Source organism: Oncorhynchus clarkii, chromosome 22 (genome assembly GCF_045791955.1).
Source record: "Oncorhynchus clarkii lewisi isolate Uvic-CL-2024 chromosome 22, UVic_Ocla_1.0, whole genome shotgun sequence".
Lineage (NCBI taxonomy): Eukaryota > Metazoa > Chordata > Actinopteri > Salmoniformes > Salmonidae > Oncorhynchus > Oncorhynchus clarkii.
In genome coordinates this window covers 2,956,730-2,978,337 of record NC_092168.1, presented here as the reverse complement: position 1 = coordinate 2,978,337, position 21,608 = coordinate 2,956,730, and the positions used below count along the sequence as shown (strand labels likewise).

Here is a 21,608-nt window from a genome sequence, read left to right as displayed (position 1 = left end):
ATGCCCCTGTACACAAAGCAAGGTCCATAGAGAAATTGTTTGTCGAGATGGGTGTTGAAGAACTTGACTGGCTTGCACAGAGCTCTGACCTCAACCCCATCCAACACCTTTGGGATGAATTGGAATGACGACTGCAAGTCAGGCTTAATGCGTTAATAAACCCGAGACAATCACGCAGTAAATTGTACAGCAAGCAGTTTAGCAGTTACCCCATTGGGCCCAGGCGGCAATAAATTAATAAAACCAATAGCTTACCTTGACTTGGAAGAGTTCCAGTGTTAGCTAGCTGGCTAAGGCTATCCAACATAAATAACATTCCTCTCTTTTTTTGCTGGGTGTTTGAGTAGGCTAAATTAGCTAGCTGCATTAGCTAGCTAAGTAAGTGAAAGTAAATTTTTTTTAATGAAATATATCTAGCTCACTCTGTCTGCTGCTTCTCCTACATGTTTAAGAAATTATGCTAATCAAAACAGTTCAACTATTGTCTTTCTTTCTCTTTGAGTCAACTATTCACCACATTTTATGCACTGCAGTACTAGCTAGCTGTAGCTTATGCTTTCAGTATTAAATTCATTCTCTGATCATTTGTCAGTTCATGCTGCAAGAGCTCTGATAGGTAGGAGGATGTCCTCCAGAAGTCATCCTAATTAAGTCTATGGAAGGGGGTGGGAACCATGAGCCTCCTAGGTTTTGTATTATAGACAATGTACCCAAAGGAGGACGGAAAATAGCTGTCCTCAACCTACAGCATGGTGCTACCCCAGAGAGTGTTGATGAGGCTACTGTAGACCTTCATTGCAATCAAAACAGTGTGTTTAATCAGTTATTTGGTGACAGGTAAATATATTTAACGATAATCGAGAATTTCAATAAGCATTTCTCTACGGCTGGCGATGCTTTCCACCTGGCTACCCCAACCCCGGCCAACAGCTCTGCACCCCCCGCGGCAACCCGCGGCAACTGGCCCAAACCCCCCCATCCCGCTTCTCCTTCACCCAAATCTAGACAGCTGATGTTCTGAAAGAGCTACAAATTCTGGACCCGTACAAATCAGCTGAGCTAGACAATCTGGACCCTCTCTTTCGAAAATGATCCGCCACCATTTTTGCAACCTCTCTTTTGTATCTGCCGAGATTCCTAAAGATTGGAAAGCTGACACGGTCACCCCCCTCTTCAAAGGGGGTGACACTCTAGACCCAAATTGCTGCAGCCCTATATCTATCCTTCCCTGCCTTTCTAAAGTCTTCGAAAGCCAAGTGAACAAAGAGATCAACGACCATTTCGAATCCCACCGTACCTTCTCCACTAAGCAATCTGGTTTCCGAGCAGGTCACGGGTGAACCTCAGCCACGCTCAAGGTCCTAAACGATATCATAACCGCCATTGAACGATATCATAACCGCCATTGATAAAAGACAGTACTGTGCAGCCGTCTTCATCGACCTGGCCAAGGCTTTCGACTCTTTCAATCACCGTATTCTTATCGGCAGACTCAACAGCCTTGGTTTCTCAAATGACTGTCTCGCCTGGTTCACTAACTACTTCTCAGATAGAGTTCAGTGTGTCAAATTGGAGGGCCTGTGGTCCGCACCTCTGGCAGTCTCTATGGGGGTGCCACAGGGTTCAATTCTCGGACCGACTCTTTTCTCTGTGTATATCAATGATGTTGCTCTTTTTGCGGGTGATTCTCGGATCCACCTCTACGACACCATTCTGTGTACATCTGGCCCTTCTTTGGACACTGTGTTAACAAACCTCCACACAAGCTTCAACTCCATACAACACTCCTTCCGTGGCTCCAACTGCTTTTAAATGCAACCGATCGCTACCCACCCGCACAACTTGCATCACTACTCTGGACGGTTCTGACTTAGAATATGTGGACAACTACAAATACCTAGGTGTCTGGCTAGACTGTAAACTCTCCTTCCAGACTCACATTAAGCATCTCCAATCCAAAGTTAAATCTCGTATTGGCTTCCTATTTCGCAACAAAGCCTCTTTCACTCGTGCTTCCAAACATACCCTCGTAAAACTGACTATCCTACCGATCCTTGACTTTGGCGATGTCATTTACAAAATAGCCTCCAACATTCTACTCAGCAAATTGGATGCAGTCTATCACAGTGCCATCTGTTTTGTCACCAAAGCCCCATATACTACCCACCACTGCGAACTGTACGCTGTCGTTGGCTGGTCCTCGCTACATATTCGTCGCCAAACCCACTGGCTCCAGGTCATCTATAAGTCTTTGCTAGGTAAAGCCCCGCCTTGTCTCAGCTCACTGGTCACCATAGCAACACCCACCCATTGTACGCGCTCCAGCAGGCATATTTCACTGGTCATCTCCAAAGCCAACTCCTCCTTTGGCTGCCTTTCCTTCCAGTTCTCTGTTGCCAATGACTGGAACGAATTTCAAAAATCACTGAAGTTGGCGACATATCTCCCTCACTAACTTTTAATGTCAGCTGTCAAAGCAGCTTACCGATCGTTGCAGCTGTAGGTACACAGCCCATCTGTAAATAGACCATCCGACAAACTACCTACCTCATTCCCATATTTGTTTTTGTTTTTCTGCTCTTTTGCACACCACTTCGCCACTATTGGCCTATTTATTGCTTTACCTCCTTACTTCATTTGCACACTCTGTATACAGATTTTTTCTATTGTGTTATTGACTGTACGTTTGTTTTTCCCATGTGTATCTCTGTGTTGTTGTTTTTGTCTCACTGCTTTGCTTTATCTTGGCCTGGTCGCAGTTGTAGATGAGAACTTTTTCTTAACTGGCCTACCTGGTTCAATAAAGGTGAAATAAAAAAATGAAAAATAAATACAATGTAGTATTGCTTTATCTAAAAAGGATAACGTTTTTTATGTTTTACTGAGTAGGATTATTCTCCCTTCCTCCTCTGAGGAGCCTCCACCGCAGTCAATAGACATGAAATTATAGAACATCACTAAATACTTCGTAATAACAACCTAAATGTTAAATGTGTGAGTTACTGCCCTCAAAATGGCACATTGCTATGATTTTCAATGTTAAATAACATTCATATATGAGAACAATATTTTTGTGAACCAATGTTTCATTTTGGAAGAAACATGTTCTGGGGAAAGGCAATACAGTGCCTGATTTCATAGACAGACTATTTTTAGAACTTAAATTCCTGTGAAACAACACACTTTTCTCAACATTCAACCTTCATAGAAATTTGTTGATTGAGATATTCCTTTAAAGGTATTTATCAATGTTAATTACACCTTCATGAATATGCTGTGAATGCTTAATCTATGCTGATAATAATTGCTTAATGTATGCAACCTTTAAAGAAAGTGTTAAAAATTGTTTTTGTGTATTTCCACTGGTTTTCTGTATCAATTGCCATTATAGAGAAATAGTGTAGTACTTCTGATGTTCTTATTCCAAAGGACACCCATCCTGAGGAGAGACCCACAAATTAAAAAGCCTGATTTAGCCGCTGATATTACAAATACAATTCTGAGTCAAAGGGAACACAGTAGAGCATTGCCATTATTTCTCTGGCATGCATTACCTTCACAAACATGTACACACATGGCTTGTACCAAACAGCGTATGCTGAGTGGATACTTTGAGGGCCAACTACTGAAAGCGCTCCGTCCCCAGTGTCCAACACCATATACGCCAAGAACGCAGGTCTTGTACATACACAAGCACATGTACTCACGCACAGGCACACACAGACACACACACCCTTCTGACAGATTCACCTGTGTGATCTAGTAATTGCAGGATTAAACATCTGGCACGGCGGTAGATTAGCCAGACTAGTGTGTGTGCGTGTGTTCCTTCCTCTCTTTCTCCTAAGCTGCCAAACAGACACTACATCTGAAGTCATCACATGTATCATTTGGCCCGCCCACCCTCTCTCTCTCTCTCTCTTTCTCTATCTTTCTCAATCACACGATCCTTCTCACACACTCACAAACAACACACAGACACACACACTGCTGAAGTCCAGTTAGTCATTAGCTGGGTTCTGGAACATGACTCTGCAATTACCTCACATAAACAGGATGTCCTAATCGCCAGAGTAACTAATATAGAATGATAATGTGAATAGGGCCTGCTTTGGATGAATAGCCTGTTTGACTGCTGAGGGGAGGAAGAGAGGTGTAGTTGCATGGATATTTTTCATGTTTTGCTGTCAAAGTACCCAACCTGACACACTACACACATCACAGGCTGGGACTGCCCCTGGAGCTTTTAGCGTGTAAGTGCCTTGTTCAAGGGCACAATGGCAGTATGAAGTATATGGGATATTGAAGTCGTTAACTCTCCAGGTGCCAGCTCCAGGTGCCCTGCAGATTTCTCCCTGTCAGTTCAGGGATTCGAACCGGCAACCCTCCTCTTACCATCCATTCTCTTTAACTTTGAGGCCCCATCACTATCTATTTTTGGTCTATTTTGACTATGTTGTGTGTATTTGCACTGTGCTGTGAATGTGTCTCCTGTTCTGTGTGTTTCAGGGCTTGTACCAGACAGCGTATGCTGAGTGGATCCTTTGAGGGCCAACCACTGAAAGAGCGCTCCATCCTCAGTGTCCAACACCATATACGCCAAGAACGCAGGTACACACACAAGCATGTGTACTCACGCACGGGCACACACACACACACGCACACTGATGTGCATGCAAAAGCAGACAAGCATGTACACCATGCACATATACTCACACACAATCTCACACCAATGGTATATTTCAAAGCTATGTCTTAACCTTTGACCCTGTGCTCTCTCCAGGTCTCTGAGACATGGCTCCACTAGTCAGAGGATCAGCAGAGGAAAGTCCCTGGAGACACTCACACAAGATGTGAGAAACACACACGCACACACACACACACACACACATTGTTAATAATGGAGGTATTTAATGCTTAGTTGAACAGGACACTTACATTTCCACATCCCATCCCTAGTGGGCAACAGCCCAAGGCCAGATGCTTGGCGAGCGCCAGTAAGACGTGATCAGTGATATCGGTGTACTTGCTGTTTACCTACACTATTCTGTAAAAGAACATACATTACTTTTCCTGCAGGCATATTTAGTTGCCTGCTGATTGGTCATCAATGGGCTTCAAATTGTTGGGTAGGTTAGGCCACCAGAACATTCACACATGCCCCAATCAGCAAGAAGTTGTCTGGAGTTCACAAAGCAGTGGAAGTCCACACAGTTGCAATGTTATTAATGCAAACTGATATCATGTTCCATATTGGTGCCCATCACTAATAATTACTTTGTGTATGTATGTGGGTGTGGTGTGGGTGATTGGCATCTTACCTTTTGTCATGGCATGCATTTTTGTTTATTTTTGTACATATTATTATTTTGTCACCATGAACATTGCATGCTGCTTTGGCTGGCCGACTAGCGAGAGTCAGAGCAGAGATCGCACTGGCACCAGGTAAGTACACTACAACCCTAGGACATGCATTCAACACCGGTCCACTCACTCTTACTGTCACGCCACACACAGTTATATCAGGTTATGGAGCAGGTAGTCAGGCTAGGACCCCTAGACATAGCAAAATGTCACACACTCACACACACCCTGACCCTTCTTTCGTCTCCCTTGTAGCATTCCAGTACAGTGCGTTATCGTAACGCCCAGCGAGAAGATAGTGAGATCAAGATGATCCAGGAGAAGAAGGAGCAGGCCGAGATGAAGCGGTACACGCACATACACACACACACACACACACACACACACAACTCTCTCACACACACACATACAGACACACACATGCACACACAGGGTGTTGTGCCCAGTAAAGAAACACAGAACAGGCCACTCACCAATTTACAGTAAATCATCAATCTACAACCGTTTCATATCTTCCCACTCTTAGCAACCGTTTCATATCTTCCCACTCTTAGCAACCGTTTCATATCTTCCCACTCTTAGCAACCCTTTCATATCTTCCCACTCTTAGCAACCCTTTCATATCTTCCCACTCTTAGCAACCCTTTCATATCTTCCCACTCTTAGCAACCGTTTCATATCTTCCCACTCTTAGCAACCGTTTCATATCTTCCCACTCTTAGCAACCGTTTCATATCTTCCCACTCTTAGCAACCGTTTCATATCTTCCCACTCTTAGCAACCGTTTCATATCTTCCCACTCTTAGCAACTTAAGTCCTTTGCTCCACCCTTGAACCTTTGAAGTTTGCTTCATTATTTGTTTGACAAATTACCCTGCATTTTAAGGACAGAATGAAATGATCATGTCTTCTTTTCCTGTGTTACCTATGTGTTGTTATCATTGTGTCTGTTTACATTTTGTGTGTGTGTGTGTGTAACTTTGTTTGTGCGTGTGTGTGTGTGTGTGTGTGAGCAGCAAGGTCCAGGAAGAGGAACTGAGGGAGAACCATCCTTACTTTGACAAACCTCTCTTCATTGTGGGGAGAGAGCACCGCTTCAGAAACTTCTGTAGGACTGTAGTGCGGGCACGCTTCAATGCGTAAGTTAAGACGATTACTTGCTCTGAGGCTGTAGACCAGATGAGAACGACTGCCCCCACGGAAGTTCAAGGCAGACCACGGTACTGCAGGCATTATTTTCAGAAAACAGGATCCCCCGTTATACTGAATAGAAAAATGGCCATCTCTGTGGTCAATCATTGTATTAATAAAACAAATTTACAAGACAATCATGGTGCCAATAATTGTTTCTATTACACCAGATGGTCCTTGAACTGACTATTTTTCAATCGCACACAGAAAGAGTTATAAGGATAATTGAGTTGCTAATGGCAGCCTGCAGTACCCTGGTCGGACTTCAACTTGAGTTACTCAATAAGAGGGTTCCTGGAGTAGCTTAAACTGTGTAATGTCTCCATGAGACGCCATCTTAACCGACTTCCTTTGGCTTCAATGCTCTATTCAATTGACTCTATCTGCATTGACCCTTTTATTTAATGGATTATTTTTGCACTGACTATTCACACTCACAGGACTCCACACAGTCACACACACACACACAATTAATTTGCTCACACACACATAAAACGTAGACACATTCATACTGACAATACACACGCACACCCACACACATACAATCATCATATGCGCTACTGCAACTCTGTTTATCATAATCCTGATGCCTAGTTGCTAGGGATGTAACGATTCACTGATACGGTCCCTGATTCAAATGTTTAAGATACGACTGCATCGGTCCGCGGACCCCAAAACCGATCCAAATGTAGCATGCATCGGTCAGAAAATTGTTTCAAACGATGCGTATCGCAAATTAGAAATGTTTTGTGCTCTTTCTTTCTACCTTCTGAAAATACCTAGTAATTTAGCATGCCAAACACACCTAGGGAATATCAGTAGCCTAGTCAAACCGCACACTTTGCCTGGCTCCGCTCTGAAGAGTGCGAGGTAGGCGGCCTGTTCAAATGCTAAAATGGCTTGCGCAATATTAGGCTTTATTAGTTGAGTGACAGTTGAGTGACAATGTCATTTGCTGGGTTATTAGTATCTATGCACTGTTGAAAACTATACTTTTTTAATTGTTCAGGTTCACCATCAGCAATAGTTATGTATATGGTCATTTTTTGACATACAGGGTAAAGTTCATTTCATAATGAGGAATCACTTTTGCAAGGCGCACTGCATGGCCAAAGCGGGAAGAGAAAAGAAGCTCACTAAAAATGTCTTGAGATCGGGGTGAAATTCAAAGTTGTGCTACATATTAATTGAATATGTCATAGCTAATTTGTAAACAATAAATATTGATAGACTACTAGCTCAAACGCTTAATCTGCAAAAATGACAAGTTAATTAGTGGGTGATGGTAATTTCGGAACCAAAGACAAAAAACATAGACTACATTGCCCTCCCTAATCTGATAGTAGTAGTGGGGTGGTAGATACCTAGTATCCCTTATGGCTCAGATCAGGTGCCTACATAGTATACACACCATAGACATACATACATACATCACGCACACAGTACACACACAGTACATACACACACGCACACGCACACGCACACACACAGTACATACACACGCACACACACACACACAGTACATACACACACACACACACACACACAGTTTGTACACACACACACATACACAGCATGTACACACACAGTAGATACACCATAGGCATACATTGTTACAGTAAGATGCTGAGTGTGAGGTTTCCCCTGCCCTCTGTGTTCTCTCACACCCTACAGATCTGCCCAGCAGCCCAGAGGCTATTTGACTGTGTGGGAAAGCCCTGGCTGTCTATAACCCTCTATTGATCTAACACACACAAACACAGAAGTCAGCTCAGACAGATCAGAGAGGCCCACCTCATCAGCAGCAGATTTTTATTAGAAATGGAAAATGGATGTGTTAGTGCATCGTATCGCATCGAACCAAGTCGATTAATTCTCCAATCAAACCGAATAGCACCAAATCTTTTTCAAACCAATACGCTTCATTCCTGTATGATATCGTAGCTCCCTTTATCTAGATAGGTATCGAATCGTCTTGAAAGGAGGGGAAAGCATATCACTACTAGTCACCTTACCTTACAGCAATCAATCAAATGTATTTATAAGGCTTTTTCATCAACAGTTGTCATAAAGTGCTTATACAGAAACCCTATAGGGGAAAGCCCTGCCTCCAGTTGTTTGCTGTTTTAAAGTCACCATTGGCCCCATGGTGAAATCCCTGAGCTGTTTCACCCAGTTAGGAAGGACTCCTGTAATTTGTAGTGACTGGGTGCATTGATACACCACCCAAAGTGTAATTAATAACTACACAATGCTTAAAGGGATATTCAATGTCTGCTTTATTTTGATTTTGACACATTAAGCAAATTCTTACTCCTGAATGTATTTAGGCTTGCCATAACGAAGAGATTGAATACTTACTGACTCAAGACATTTCAGATTTTAATTTTTTATTAATTTGTCAACATAAAAAAAAACATACTTCCACTTTGACATTATGGGGTATTGTGTGTAGGCTAGTAACACACAATCTTAATTAAACCATTATAAATGCATGCTGTAACACAACAAAATGTGGAAAAAGTTAAGGGGTGTGAATACTTTCTGAATGCACTGTATATAGTGAAAACAATAGTGGTCCTAGAACGGAACCTTTAGGAACACCGAAACGTACGATTGTTTTGTCAGAGGACAAAACATCCACGGAGACAAACTGATATCTTTCTGACAGATAGGATCTAAACTAGTCAAGAACTTGTCTGCATAGACCAATTAGGGTATCCAGTCTCTCCAAAAGAATGTGGTAATCAATGATATGAAAGCGCCACTAAGGCCTAGGAGCATGAGGACAGACACAGAGCCTTGGTCTGACGCCATTAAAATGACATATCTACCACTCCAGTGTCCCTGCACATGTAGATATGGTCTTGGCATTGACTCTGTATATAGTTTACTTACTATATACAGGGTTGTGTTCTTTTTATGTATACTTATTGTACGTTTTTGTTCTACTTTACATTATTTTGTAGTACTACTGATATTGATTACTGCATTGTTGGGAAAGAGCTTGCAAGATAGGCATTTCACTGTACTTGTGCACGTGACAATAACACTTGAAACTTGGGAAACTATTGAGTCTGTACATAGGAATGAATGGTGTCATGTGATCGATGGCTTTGTCCATTCATATATACATTCATTGCTGTAGACTCATATGGTGTCTAACATCTAAGGGCAAGCCAATCACAGGCAATGATTGCAATAGCATGTTAAACCGGCACAATGTCTTCGGATGAGTTGTAATAAGTTTAGCACTTAGGGGGACTTGCATGTCAGCAAAAAAATTGAAAAAGGGGTGGTGCGCACCAACCAAGGCAGAAGTGTTCAAGAACAAGGCTCTAACAATGAAAAACATTCATATTTACTATAGATCAAGGCACTCTATTACTTTGCTAATACCCATTTATTCTGTGCTGCAATGTAAAGTGCTACCCAAACTGTTTTAGCAACACATGCCATGAAAATAAAATATAATCTGTTTTCATGTCTATTTGTTTGTCCATTTGTCCAGATCCAAAACAGATCCGATAACAGGAGCGGTGAACTCCAAATACCACCAGCTTTAGTAAGTCTTCTACTCCCATTGTTGATGGGTAAATATTGCATAATTGGCTTGTTTCTCATATTCTGTCTTGTTATTTATCTAAAAACAATACCAATCTCTTATGAGGGATGAAGATTGCAAAAACTAAAAAGTTGTGAAATAGGTTTTTAACATTGCATAAACTGATTGGAGTTCTGCCCAGGTTCCCAGGCTTCCAGCTCTGATTATCAAACAAAGAGATAAATTAATTTCTATCTGGTTGCCAGGGGACTTTCATATAGATCTAGCTGGGATGGTGCTGTAGGGCTGCAGTGCGGTCGGATACATGCACGAGCACAAGCACACGCAATGCACGCATTAGCATACAGACACATAACACAAGCTATGCATATGTGCAACAACGCGAACACACACACTCAGGCATGCACACTCCATCACAGTCCTTAGATGATCCCACTCATTATGGAGTCTGTGTGTGAGGTTTTATATAAGTCATATTTCATCAGAACTGAAACAAAGTAGCATGGCCCACTTACAACTCACACTGCAGTGATGGGTCTACTAAGGATCTGCATGTGTGTGTTCCTTGCTAAACTAGTGAGTGCTTATGCCTGTGTGTGTGTGTTGTGTGCCTGTATGTGTTCTTTATTCCTCAGTGATCTCCTGGGGCTGGTCACCTATCTGGACTGGGTGATGATCGTAGTGACCATCTGCTCCTGTATCTCCATGATGTTTGAGTCTCCTTTCACCAGGGTCATGCATGTGCCCACTCTACAGGTAACTGATATACTGTAGCTGCCATCCATGTCCACCGCGCGACACACACGCACACTCACTGCATACTGTGTAGACCCAGTGGTCACCAACCTTTTCTTGAGTCAAGATCACTTTCACAGTCAAACAGCAAGCCGAGATCTACCGCTCAGAATTACTTTAACCTAATAAAAACAGTTATTTAGGAATGAGATTTGTGCAGTTGGCAAAGCCTGTAAATATTGTTCTTCTCAGACCATATTATATTTAAAACACCAGCTTTGATAACAAAATAGATCAGTTGGTTTAGCACTTGCGAGGCACAGCTGAGCATAAATTTAAATAATTTGCTATTAATTTGATTTTGTATTTTACTGGACTTATGGAACCTGCATCTGAAAAAAAAAAAGAAGTGAAATCAGGACGTCGGTGATCTTCAGGTCGGAAAGTCAGAGCTCTAGAAAGATGCCAGAGTTTCCGACTGAGAATTCCGAGTTGGATGATCGTTCAAAACTATTTCCGTTTTTTTTACTGAGAACCTAGTTGTTTTGAACACGGCATTAGTCTCAGCAGAGGGAGAGAGAGAGCAGCAGAGGGTCTGTCTCTCACGGTCCCTGCTCTCTCCTTCCTTTCCTCCGGTGAGACTAGACCAGAGACACCGCCTCTTACGGTCCCTGCTCTCTCCTTCCTTTCCTCCGGTGAGACTGACCAGACAGAGGGTCCGCCTCTCACGGTCCCTGCTCTCTCCTTCCTTTCCTCCGGTGAGACTAGACCAGAGACACCGCCTCTTACGGTCCCTGCTCTCTCCTTCCTTTCCTCCGGTGAGACTGACCAGACAGAGGGTCCGCCTCTCACGGTCCCTGCTCTCTCCTTCCTTTCCTCCGGTGAGACTGACCAGACAGAGGGTCCGTCTCTCACGGTCCCTGCTCTCTCCTTTCCTCCGGTGAGACTGACCGGAGACACCGCCTCCCACGGTCCCTGCTCTCTCCTTCCTTTCCTCCGGTGAGACTGACCAGACAGAGGGTCCCCCTCTCACGGTCCCTGCTCTCTCCTTCCTTTCCTCCGGTGAGACTGACCGGAGACACCGCCTCCCACGGTCCCTGCTCTCTCCTTCCTTTCCTCCGGTGAGACTGACCAGACAGAGGGTCCCCCTCTAACGGTCCCTGCTCTCTCCTTCCTTTCCTCCGGTGAGACTGACCGGAGACACCGCCTCTTACGGTCCCTGCTCTCTCCTTCCTTTCCTCCGGTGAGACTGACCAGACAGAGGGTCCGCCTCTCACGGTCCCTGCTCTCTCCTTCCTTTCCTCCGGTGAGACTGACCAGACAGAGGGTCCCCCTCTCACGGTCCCTGCTCTCTCCTTCCTTTCCTCCGGTGAGACTGACCGGAGACACCGCCTCCCACGGTCCCTGCTCTCTCCTTCCTTTCCTCCGGTGAGACTGACCAGACAGAGGGTCCCCCTCTCACGGTCCCTGCTCTCTCCTTCCTTTCCTCCGGTGAGACTGACCGGAGACACCGCCTCCCACGGTCCCTACTCTCTCCTTCCTTTCCTCCGGTGAGACTGACCAGACAGAGGGTCCGCCTCTCACGGTCCCTGCTCTCTCGTTCCTTTCCTCCGGTGAGACTGGCCGGAGACACCGCCTCTCACGGTCCCTGCTCTCTCGTTCCTTTCCTCTGGTGAGACTGACCGGAGACACCACCTCTCACGGCCCCTGCTCTCTCCTTCCTTCCTCCGGTGAGACTGACCAGAGACACCGCCTCTCACGGTCCCTGCTCTCTCTTTCCTTTCCTCCTGTGAGACTGACCAAAGACACCGTCTCTCATGGTCCCTGCTCTCTCCTTCCTTTCTTCCGGTGAGACTGACCAGAGACACCGTCTTCTACGGCGAAACTCGAGTTGCATCTGCCTCATGCACAAATTCATGTTGTTCCTATGACCAAAGAAAGTGAAATATTCCTCGATATTAAAATAAACACGACGAGCTGCTAATAATAATGCAAGGTCATTGTGAGGCCATTTACTTAACAGCCAAAGATTTCAAGACTAAAGACTGGTTTATACTACAGGTGTATTCGTAAATTCAATCTGGGGTGCCAGAGTGCGCTCTGGGCGTTCGTAAACTCAGAGCGTTGTCAGATTGTCAGTTCGTAAATTCAGAGCATTTCGCTCTCGGAGCGTTCAGAGAGCACACTGGCAGCTCTGGCCGAGGAGTAGGCTTGATCCGAGCGTTCCAACATAACAACAGAACATAACAAGCTACCAAGCTAACTGGCTAACATGAACTAGCTTGGTAGCTACTTCCAGACACATGAGAGAACAGCTCACTCTGACCAGCAGAGCTGGTTAGGCTGTTTTTATGTTATCCAGAGTAGAGGTCGACCGACTAATCGGAATGGCCGATTAATTAGGGCTAATTTCAAGTTTTCATAACAATCGGAAATCAGTATTTTTGGATGCCGATTTGGCCAATAAATTTTCTTCTGAAAATTCTGAAATTCTTTCAGTTTTTTTTACACCTTTATTTAATTTAGACAAGTCATTTAAGAACACATTGTTATTTTCAATGACGGCCTAGGTACGTACGGTGGGAAGCTAGGGGGCACTATTTTTATTTTTGGAAAAATAATGTTCCCAAAGAAAACTGCCTATTTCTCAGGACCAGATGCTAGAATATGCATATAATTGACAGCTTAGGATAGAAAACACTCCAAAATTTACAAAACTGTAAAAATATTGTCTGTGAGTATAACAGAACTGATATTGCAGGTGAAATCCTGAGAAAAGTCCAATCAGGAAGTGACTCTTATTTTGAAACCCCTGTCTTTCTATGCATCCATATTGCCCATTGAAAGGGATATCAACCAGATTCCTTTTTCTGTGGCTTCCCTAAGGTGTCTACAGCCTTTAGACGTAGTTTCAGGCCTTTATTTTGAAGAATGAGCGTAAACGTCCACATTGTGTAAGTGGTCAGTTGTTGGCTCTGTGTGATTTTTGCGCTAAACAGAGAGGTAGCCATTTTTCCTCCCGGTCCTAGTGAAAAGCCAACTGTCCTGGTTGATATATTATCGAATAGATATTTAAAAAACACCTTGAGGATTGATTATAAAAAAAGTTTGCCATGTTTCTGTCGATATTATGGATATAATTTGGAATTTTTGTCTGCGTTGTCGTGACCGCTATTTCCGGTGGATTCCTAGGCATAACGCATCAAACTAACGGAGGTATTTAGATACAAAAAATATCTTTATGGAATAAAATAAACATTTGCTGTCTAACTGGGAGTCTCGTGAGTGAAAACATCCAAAGCTCATCAAAGGTAAACGATTAATTTGATTGCTTTTCTGATTTTCGTGACCAAGTTACCTGCCGCTAGGTATATATAATGTTTTGTTGGTATATCGATAAACTTACACATACGCTTGTATTGTTTTCGCTGTGAAGCATAATTTCAAAAATACAATTATCCCGGATCTGGGATGGGTGGTTCCAAGAGCTGCCTTGTTCAGGGGCAGAACGACAGATTATTACCTTGTCAGCTCGGGGGTTCAATCTTACAACCTTACAGTTAACTAGTCCAACGCTCTAACCACCTGCCTCACGAGGAGCCTGCCTGTTACGCGAATGCAGTAAGAAGCAAAGGTAAGTTGCTAGCTAGTATTAAACTTATAAAAAACAATTAATCAATCAATCATAATCACAAGTTAACTACACATGGTTGATGATATTACTAGTTTATCTAGCGTGTCCTGCATTGCATATAATCGATGCGGTGCGCGTTCGCGAAAAAGGACTGTCATTGCTCCAACGTAATCATAACCATCAATGCCTTTCTTAAAATCAATACACAAGTATATATTTTTTTACCTGCATTCAAACAGCACTTTCGTGCGTTTTGCCAGCAGCTCTTCGCTGTGCTTCAAGCATTAGGCTGGTGTAACCGATGTGAAATGGCTAGCTAGTTAGCGGGTGCGTTTCAAACGTCACTCACTCTAAGACTTGGAGAAGTTGTTCCCCTTGCTCTGCATGGGTAACGCTGCTTCGGGGGTGGCTGTTGTCGATGTGTTCCTGGTTCGAGCCCAGGTAGGAGCGAGGAGAGGGACAGAAGCTATACTGTTACACTGGCAATACTAAAGTGCCTATAAGAACATCTAATAGTCAAAGGTATATGAAATACAAATCGTATAGAGAGAAATAGTCCTATAATTCCTATAATAACTACAACCTAAAACGTCTTACCTCTGAATATTGAAGACTCATGTTAAAAGGAACCACCAGCTTTCATATGTTCTCATGTTCTGAGCAAGGAACTTAAATGTTAGCTTTCTTACATGGCACATATTGCACTTTTACTTTCTTCTCCAACACTTTGTTTTTGCATTATTTAAACCAAATTGAACATGTTTCATTATTTATTTGAGGCTAAATTGATTTTATTGATGTTTTATATTAAGTTAAAATAAGTGTTCATTCAGTATTGTTGTAATTGTCATTATTACAAATACATTTAAAAAATTGGCCGATTAATCGGTATCGGCTTTCTTTGGTCCTCCAATAATCGGTATCGACATTGAAAAATCATAATCGGTTGACCTCTAATCCAGAGCGTTGGTGACCAACTGTGCTGCTGGCAACAATTTAATTACACTTTTTTGCTGGTGTCCCCCGGGCTATTCCACCTCGCCGCACTGGCAGGGCGACCGGGAGCATGCAACCAGGTAGGGTTGGGCAGGCTCGGTGCTCAAGAGCTCCAGTGCGCCTGCACGGTCCGGTCTATCCGTCACCACCTCCACGCACCAGCCCTCCTGTGGCAGCCCCCCGCACCAGGCTGTCTCCCCGGCTCATCCTTACAGGGGCTCCCGCCTGTCCAGCGCTGCCGGAGCCTTCCTCCTCTCCAGCGCTGTCTGAGTCTCCCGCCTCTCCAGCGCTGCCAGAGCCTTCCTCCTCTCCAGCGCAGCCGGAGTCTCCCGCCTGTTCGGCGCTACCAGAGCTCCCGCCCCTCATTCCAGAGGCACCAGAGCTACTCAGTCCAGCGCTGCCAGAGCCTTCCTCTCCAGCGTTGCCGGAGCTTCCCGTCTGCCCAGCGCCATCTGAGCCACCCGTCTGCCCAGCGCCGCCTGAGCCACCCGTCTGCCCAGCGCCGCCTGAGCCACCCGTCTGCCCAGCGCCGCCTGAGCCACCCGTCTGCCCAGCGCCGCCAGTGCCGCCAGTCTGCCCAGCGCCACCAGTCTGCCCAGTGCCGCCAGTCTGCCCAGCGCCGCCAGTGCCGCCAGTCTGCCCAGTGCCGCCAGTCTGCCCAGCGCCGCCAGTGCCGCCAATCTGCAAGGGGCCGCCAGTCTGCAAGGGGCCGCCAGTGCCGCCAGTCTGCAAGGTGCCGCCAGTCTGCAAGGGGCCGCCAGTCTGCCAGGGGCCGCCAGTCTGCCAGGGGCCGCCAGTTCCGCCAGGGGCCGCCAGTGCCGCCAGTTCCGCCAGGGGCCGCCAGTGCCGCCAGTCGGTCAAGGGCCGCCAGTGCCGCCAGTCAGCCAGGGGCCGCCAGTCAGCCTGGGGCCGCCAGTCAGCCTGGGGCCGCCAGTCAGCCTGGGGCCGCCAGTGCCGCCAGTCAGCCTGGGGCCGCCAGTGCCGCCAGTCAGCCAGGGGCCGCCAGTCAGCCAGGGGCCGCCAGTCAGCCAGGGGCCGCCAGTGCCGCCAGTCAGCCAGGGGCCGCCAGAGCCCCTCAGCCCAGAGGCGCCAGTGCCCCTCAGCCCAGAGGCGCCAGTGCCCCTCAGCCCAGAGGCGCCAGTGCCCCTCAGCCCAGAGGCGCCAGTGCCCCTCAGCCCAGAGGCGCCAGAGCCCCTCAGCCCAGAGGCGCCAGAGCCCCTCAGCCCAGAGGCGCCAGAGCCCCTCAGCCCAGAGGCGCCAGAGCCCCTCAGCCCAGAGGCGCCAGAGCCCCTCAGCCCAGAGGCCCCTCAGCCCAGAGGCGCCAGAGCCTCCGCCCCTCTGCCCAGAGCCTCCGCCCCTCTGCCCAGAGCTTCCGCCCCTCTGCCCAGAGCTTCCGCCCCTCAGTCCAGTGCGGTCATTTAGAGGGGTCGCCGTGGTTAGGAGGCCACGGAGGCAGACAATAAGGCGGACTAAGACAATGGTGAAGTGGGGTCCGTGTCCCGCGCCAGAGCCGCCACCGCGGACAGACGCCCACCCAGACCCTCCCCTATAGGTTAAGGTTTTGCAGCCGGAGTCCGCACCTTTGGGGGGGGGGGGGGGGTACTGTCACGTTCTGACCTGTATTTCCTTTGTTTTGTCATTATTTAGTATGGTCAGGGCGTGAGTTGAGTTTGTTTTTCTATGTTTTGGGTATTTCTATGTTTCGGCCTAGTATGGTTCTCAATCAGAGGCAGGTGTCATTAGTTGCCTCTGATTGAGAATCATACTTAGGTAGCCTGGGTTTCACTGTGTGTTTGTGGGTGATTGTTCCTGTCTCTGTGTTTTGCACCAGATAGGGCTGTTTTTGGTTTTCCACGTTTATTGTTTTGTAATGTTCGTGCTTATCTTTTTTTATTAAACATGAATCAATATAACCACGCTGCGTTTTGGTCCGCCTCTCCTTCACCACAAGAAAACTGTTACATGTGGGCTACACTAGTTCATTTAGCAGACAAGATTTGCTTATAATTCTATGGCATTATTTTCTATTATTTTATAGAATGAAGAATGCAATTGAACATCGATGAATGAAATAGAAAGGATATTTTCTCCAAACGATTTGAGGGAGTGCACACATGCAGCTATTGTGTGTTGAGCTGTTAACAAAGAAACAGCTACCCCTATATGCTTAATTTAAAGTTATTTAAATGTTGGGCTATATGTTTAGATTTTTATTACATTCTAAGGCTGCATGATGCAACTCTAATGATTTTTGTCAGCCAACAAGGTGAGTAGGGCTAATGAACAGCAAAAGCACTGGCCTATGTCAATCTACTAGTACAAAAGCAAATGTGCCTATAGCAGGAAAACACCAATCTCAAAAGTAACAACAAAAGTCATTATGCATGTAGTGCTTTTTTTTTTAATGAAGGTGCATTTCTATGAATAATCTTCCCAAAACTTGAAACTCACACACTGTGTAGGTATGCCAGTTAGGCTCTACACCCATTGTAAAGCAGATGTAAGGTGCTTAATTTTAACAGAACATATAGGCCTATGGGCTACATGAGGACGACTATGATTTGAAAAAGTTGCAGAAAAGGTGATTTCTTGCCTTAAGCTGGGCATCATTCACAAGTGATAATATATCATTTACAATTGATAGACTAATATTGTCACCCATTGCACAACAAATGAAAATATATTTTATATTTGAGATTTTTCAAGTAGCCACCCTTTGCCTTGACGACAGCTCTTGGCATTCTCTCAACTAAATTCACGAGGTAGCATTTCAATGAAAAGGTGTGCCTTGTTAAATTAATTTGTGGAATTTATTTCCTTCTTAATTATTTGAGCCAATCAGTTGTGTTGTGACAAGATAGGGGTGGTATACAGAAGATAGCCCTTTTTGGAAAAAGACCAAGTCCATATTATGGCAAGAACAGCTCAAATAAGCAAAGAGAAATGACAGTCCATCATTACTTTAACATATAAAGGTCAGTCAATATGGAATATTTCAAGAACTTTTAAAGTTTCTTCAAGTGCAGTCGCAAAAACCATCAAGCGCTCTGATGAAACTGGCTCTCTTGAGGACTGCTGTAACGCTGAGTGTGCGCTGAGAGTCGGGAAGCAAGTTCAGGGAGTGAATCATTCAATAAATAAATGAAAACATAATACAAAACCAGACACACGAACAACGCACAGACATGAATCTGAAACAGAAACAATGACGCCTGGGGAAGGAACCAAAGGGAGTGACATATATAGGGCAGGTAATCATGGAGATGATGGAGTCCAGGTGAGTGTCATAATGCACGTAACGATGGTGACAGGTGTGCGCCATAACGAGCAGCCTGGTGACCTAAAGGCCAGAGAGGGAGCACACGTGACAACCCCCACAGGAATGGAAGACCCAGAGTTACCTCTGTTGCAGAGGATAAGTTCATCAGATTGCAGCCAAAATAAATGCTTCAAAGAGTTCAAGTAACAGACACATCTCAACATGAACGGTTCAGAGGAGACTGTGTGAATCAGGCCTTCATGGTCTAATTGCTGCAAAGAAACCACTACTAAAGGACACCAATAAGAAGATTAGACTTGCTTGGGCCAAGAAACACGAGCAATGGACATTAGACCGGGGTAAATTTGTGATTTTTGGTTCCAACAGCAGTGTCTTACACAACCTCCAGGCTGTGTAAGGGCTATTTGATCAAGAAGGAGAGTGATGGAGTGCTGCATCAGATGACCCGGCCTCCATGATCAACCGGCCTCAAGCCAATTGAGATGGTTTGGGATGAGTCAGATTGCAGAGTGAAGGAAAAGCAGCCAACAAGTGCTCAGCATATGTGGGAACTCCTTCAAGACTGTTGGAAAAGTATTCCAGTTGAAGCTGGTTGAGAGAATTCCAAGAGTGTGCAATTTTTTTTGTTTTGTTTGTTATTAAAATGTTTATTTAACCTTTATTTAACTAGGCAAGTGTAACTGGGCATGTTATCAAGGAAAAGGGTGGCTACTTTGAATAATACAAAATAGATTTAGATTTGTTTTAAAAAATTGGTTAATATATGATTCTGTATGGGTTTTTTTGTTACATAGTTTTGTTGTCTTCACTATTATTCTACAATGTAGAAAATAGTAAAAAATAAAGAATATCCCTTGAATGAATAGGTGTGTCCAAACTTTTGACTGGTACTGTACTAAATAATATATGTGTGAAATTTGTTTTGATTTAGAATGGACCATTATCATGCCCCTGTCTCTAAACAGAGGCAGCGGAAAAAAATACATGTCATCAATGCACTTGAGTAGCGAATGGAGGACTCTTTTCCAGTGGTTCATTAAAAAAAAAAATGTTTTATATATATTATTGTTCAGTAAACAGTAGATACAACTTATTGTACAGAGTTACGTACTGTGCAACTTTTTTTGTGCTGCTAACTTTATCCCGGCCCCAGAGATGATGGTCTACACACTAAAAGGGTTCTTTGGCTGGGCCCATAGGAGAACCTGCAACCAAAAAGGGTCATTCAAATCTCTGATGGGGATTTTATAGTGTAGAGATGATGAGGACAAGGCTTCAACCTGAATACATAAAGGTTGAATGAATAAATCAATCAAATATTTATTGGAGCCTAATGTCTGGTGTGTTTCAGATAGGAGAGTATGTCTTTGTCATCTTCATGAGTATCGAGCTGAACCTGAAGATCATGGCGGACGGCCTGTTCTTTACTCCCACAGCCGTCATCAGAGACTTTGGAGGAGTCATGGACATCTTCATCTACCTCGTAAGTTCATGGATTTGGATTCATATAGCACTTTTTTACTGATAATCAAAGAACTTTACATTGTATGTGGAAAACTCACCTCAACCACCACCAATATATGGGTGATGCCACGGCAGCCATTTTGCGCCAGAAAGCTCACAACGCATCAGGTATCACAATATGTAATTGCAACCAGTTTTGCCAGCTTAGGGGAAATGTTGCAACGGGAGATTCTTACAGAATGTTTTTGATATTTACCTAAAGAAAGCATGGTCTCTGACTGGCTTTCCAAGTAAAGTATATTCCTCTGGAATACACCTTGATGATTCTAGACCTCTGTCTCCCATAAAGGGTATTCCATGTGACTTTGGAGTGGACATAATATGCCTTTTGTTAGAGTAATGAAAAGATACATTCTTCATGTGAGAATAAGCAGACTCTGTTTGATTAACGCTATTGCTAATGAGTTCGGGAAGATGACCCAGTGAAACTTTTGAAGATAGCTTTTTAATGACTGATGATCAACTTCATTTCGTCGGGATGCGTCGATCATAATTTATTTTCTTGTTTTTTTTGTGAGATGTTAGTTTTTTTAGGCCGTCTTTCAAAACAACTTCCCTTTCTTGTTTGGGAATATAATTTGCATATAGATGATATAATTGGATGAGAGATGGGAGAGAATTGAATTGTAATAGCTCTGACAGGCACACTCCACACAGACAGTGGTCCAGTGTTTACCTTACCATTACTTATGTAGGGGGGCTCACCTCCCTGCCTGCCTAGCTCTGTTGCCTCCTCCTACCTAAATGAGTTTTGTTCTATAGGTGTCAATTGACAATGTTACTGCCAGAGGGCCTGTGGGATGGTGTAGTTAAAATTAGTGGTGTTATATGAGTGTGTTCTTAGCTTTGTATAGCATGCAAAGGGCAACGCAGTGTGTCCGATGGGCTTTGTTATTTTACTGTTTGATTAGAAAGGTCAGGTCAGGACCTGCGTTTCTAATGACCTCCCTCCCTCCCCACCATCTCCTTCCCTCTTCCTCCTTCTTCCTCTCTCTCCCTCCCCTTTTTCATTCTCTACATCATCTTCCTTTTCCTCTCCCTCCCTCTCTCCCTTCCTTTCTTTCTCTCTTCCAGTGTAGTCTGATCTTCCTGTGTTGGCTGCCTCCTAACGTGCCTCCGGAGTCTGGGGCTCAGCTGCTGATGATGCTGAGGTGTCTTCGCCCCCTTCGCATCTTTAAACTGGTGCCCCAGATGAGGAAGGTGGTGCGGGAGGTCATCAAGGGTTTCAAGGAGATTTTCCTGGTTAGTGGTGGCCACACAAGCACGCACACACGGTGTGAAAACTTGCACTTGTAGATGCACACACTAAGAGACACATA

The 21,608-nt window shown here is 44.7% G+C and overlaps 1 protein-coding gene across 4 annotated transcripts in view; it reads left to right on the top strand.

Moving 5' to 3' along the window:
* The window catches only part of LOC139380324 (sodium leak channel, non-selective), a 265,187-nt gene that overhangs the window by 201,901 nt on the left and 41,678 nt on the right, over positions 1-21,608 (top strand). For 3 of the 4 annotated variants that reach the window (XM_071122924.1, XM_071122926.1, XM_071122927.1), the window contains 9 exons: positions 4,510-4,611; positions 4,784-4,853; positions 5,413-5,445; positions 5,620-5,711; positions 6,381-6,503; positions 10,067-10,120; positions 10,756-10,876; positions 20,117-20,248; positions 21,364-21,531. In XM_071122924.1, coding sequence (XP_070979025.1) covers positions 4,510-4,611; positions 4,784-4,853; positions 5,413-5,445; positions 5,620-5,711; positions 6,381-6,503; positions 10,067-10,120; positions 10,756-10,876; positions 20,117-20,248; positions 21,364-21,531 — 895 coding nt within the window. The remainder of the gene's footprint in view (positions 1-4,509; positions 4,612-4,783; positions 4,854-5,412; positions 5,446-5,619; positions 5,712-6,380; positions 6,504-10,066; positions 10,121-10,755; positions 10,877-20,116; positions 20,249-21,363; positions 21,532-21,608) is intronic. The other variant, XM_071122925.1, reaches the window with a different exon arrangement.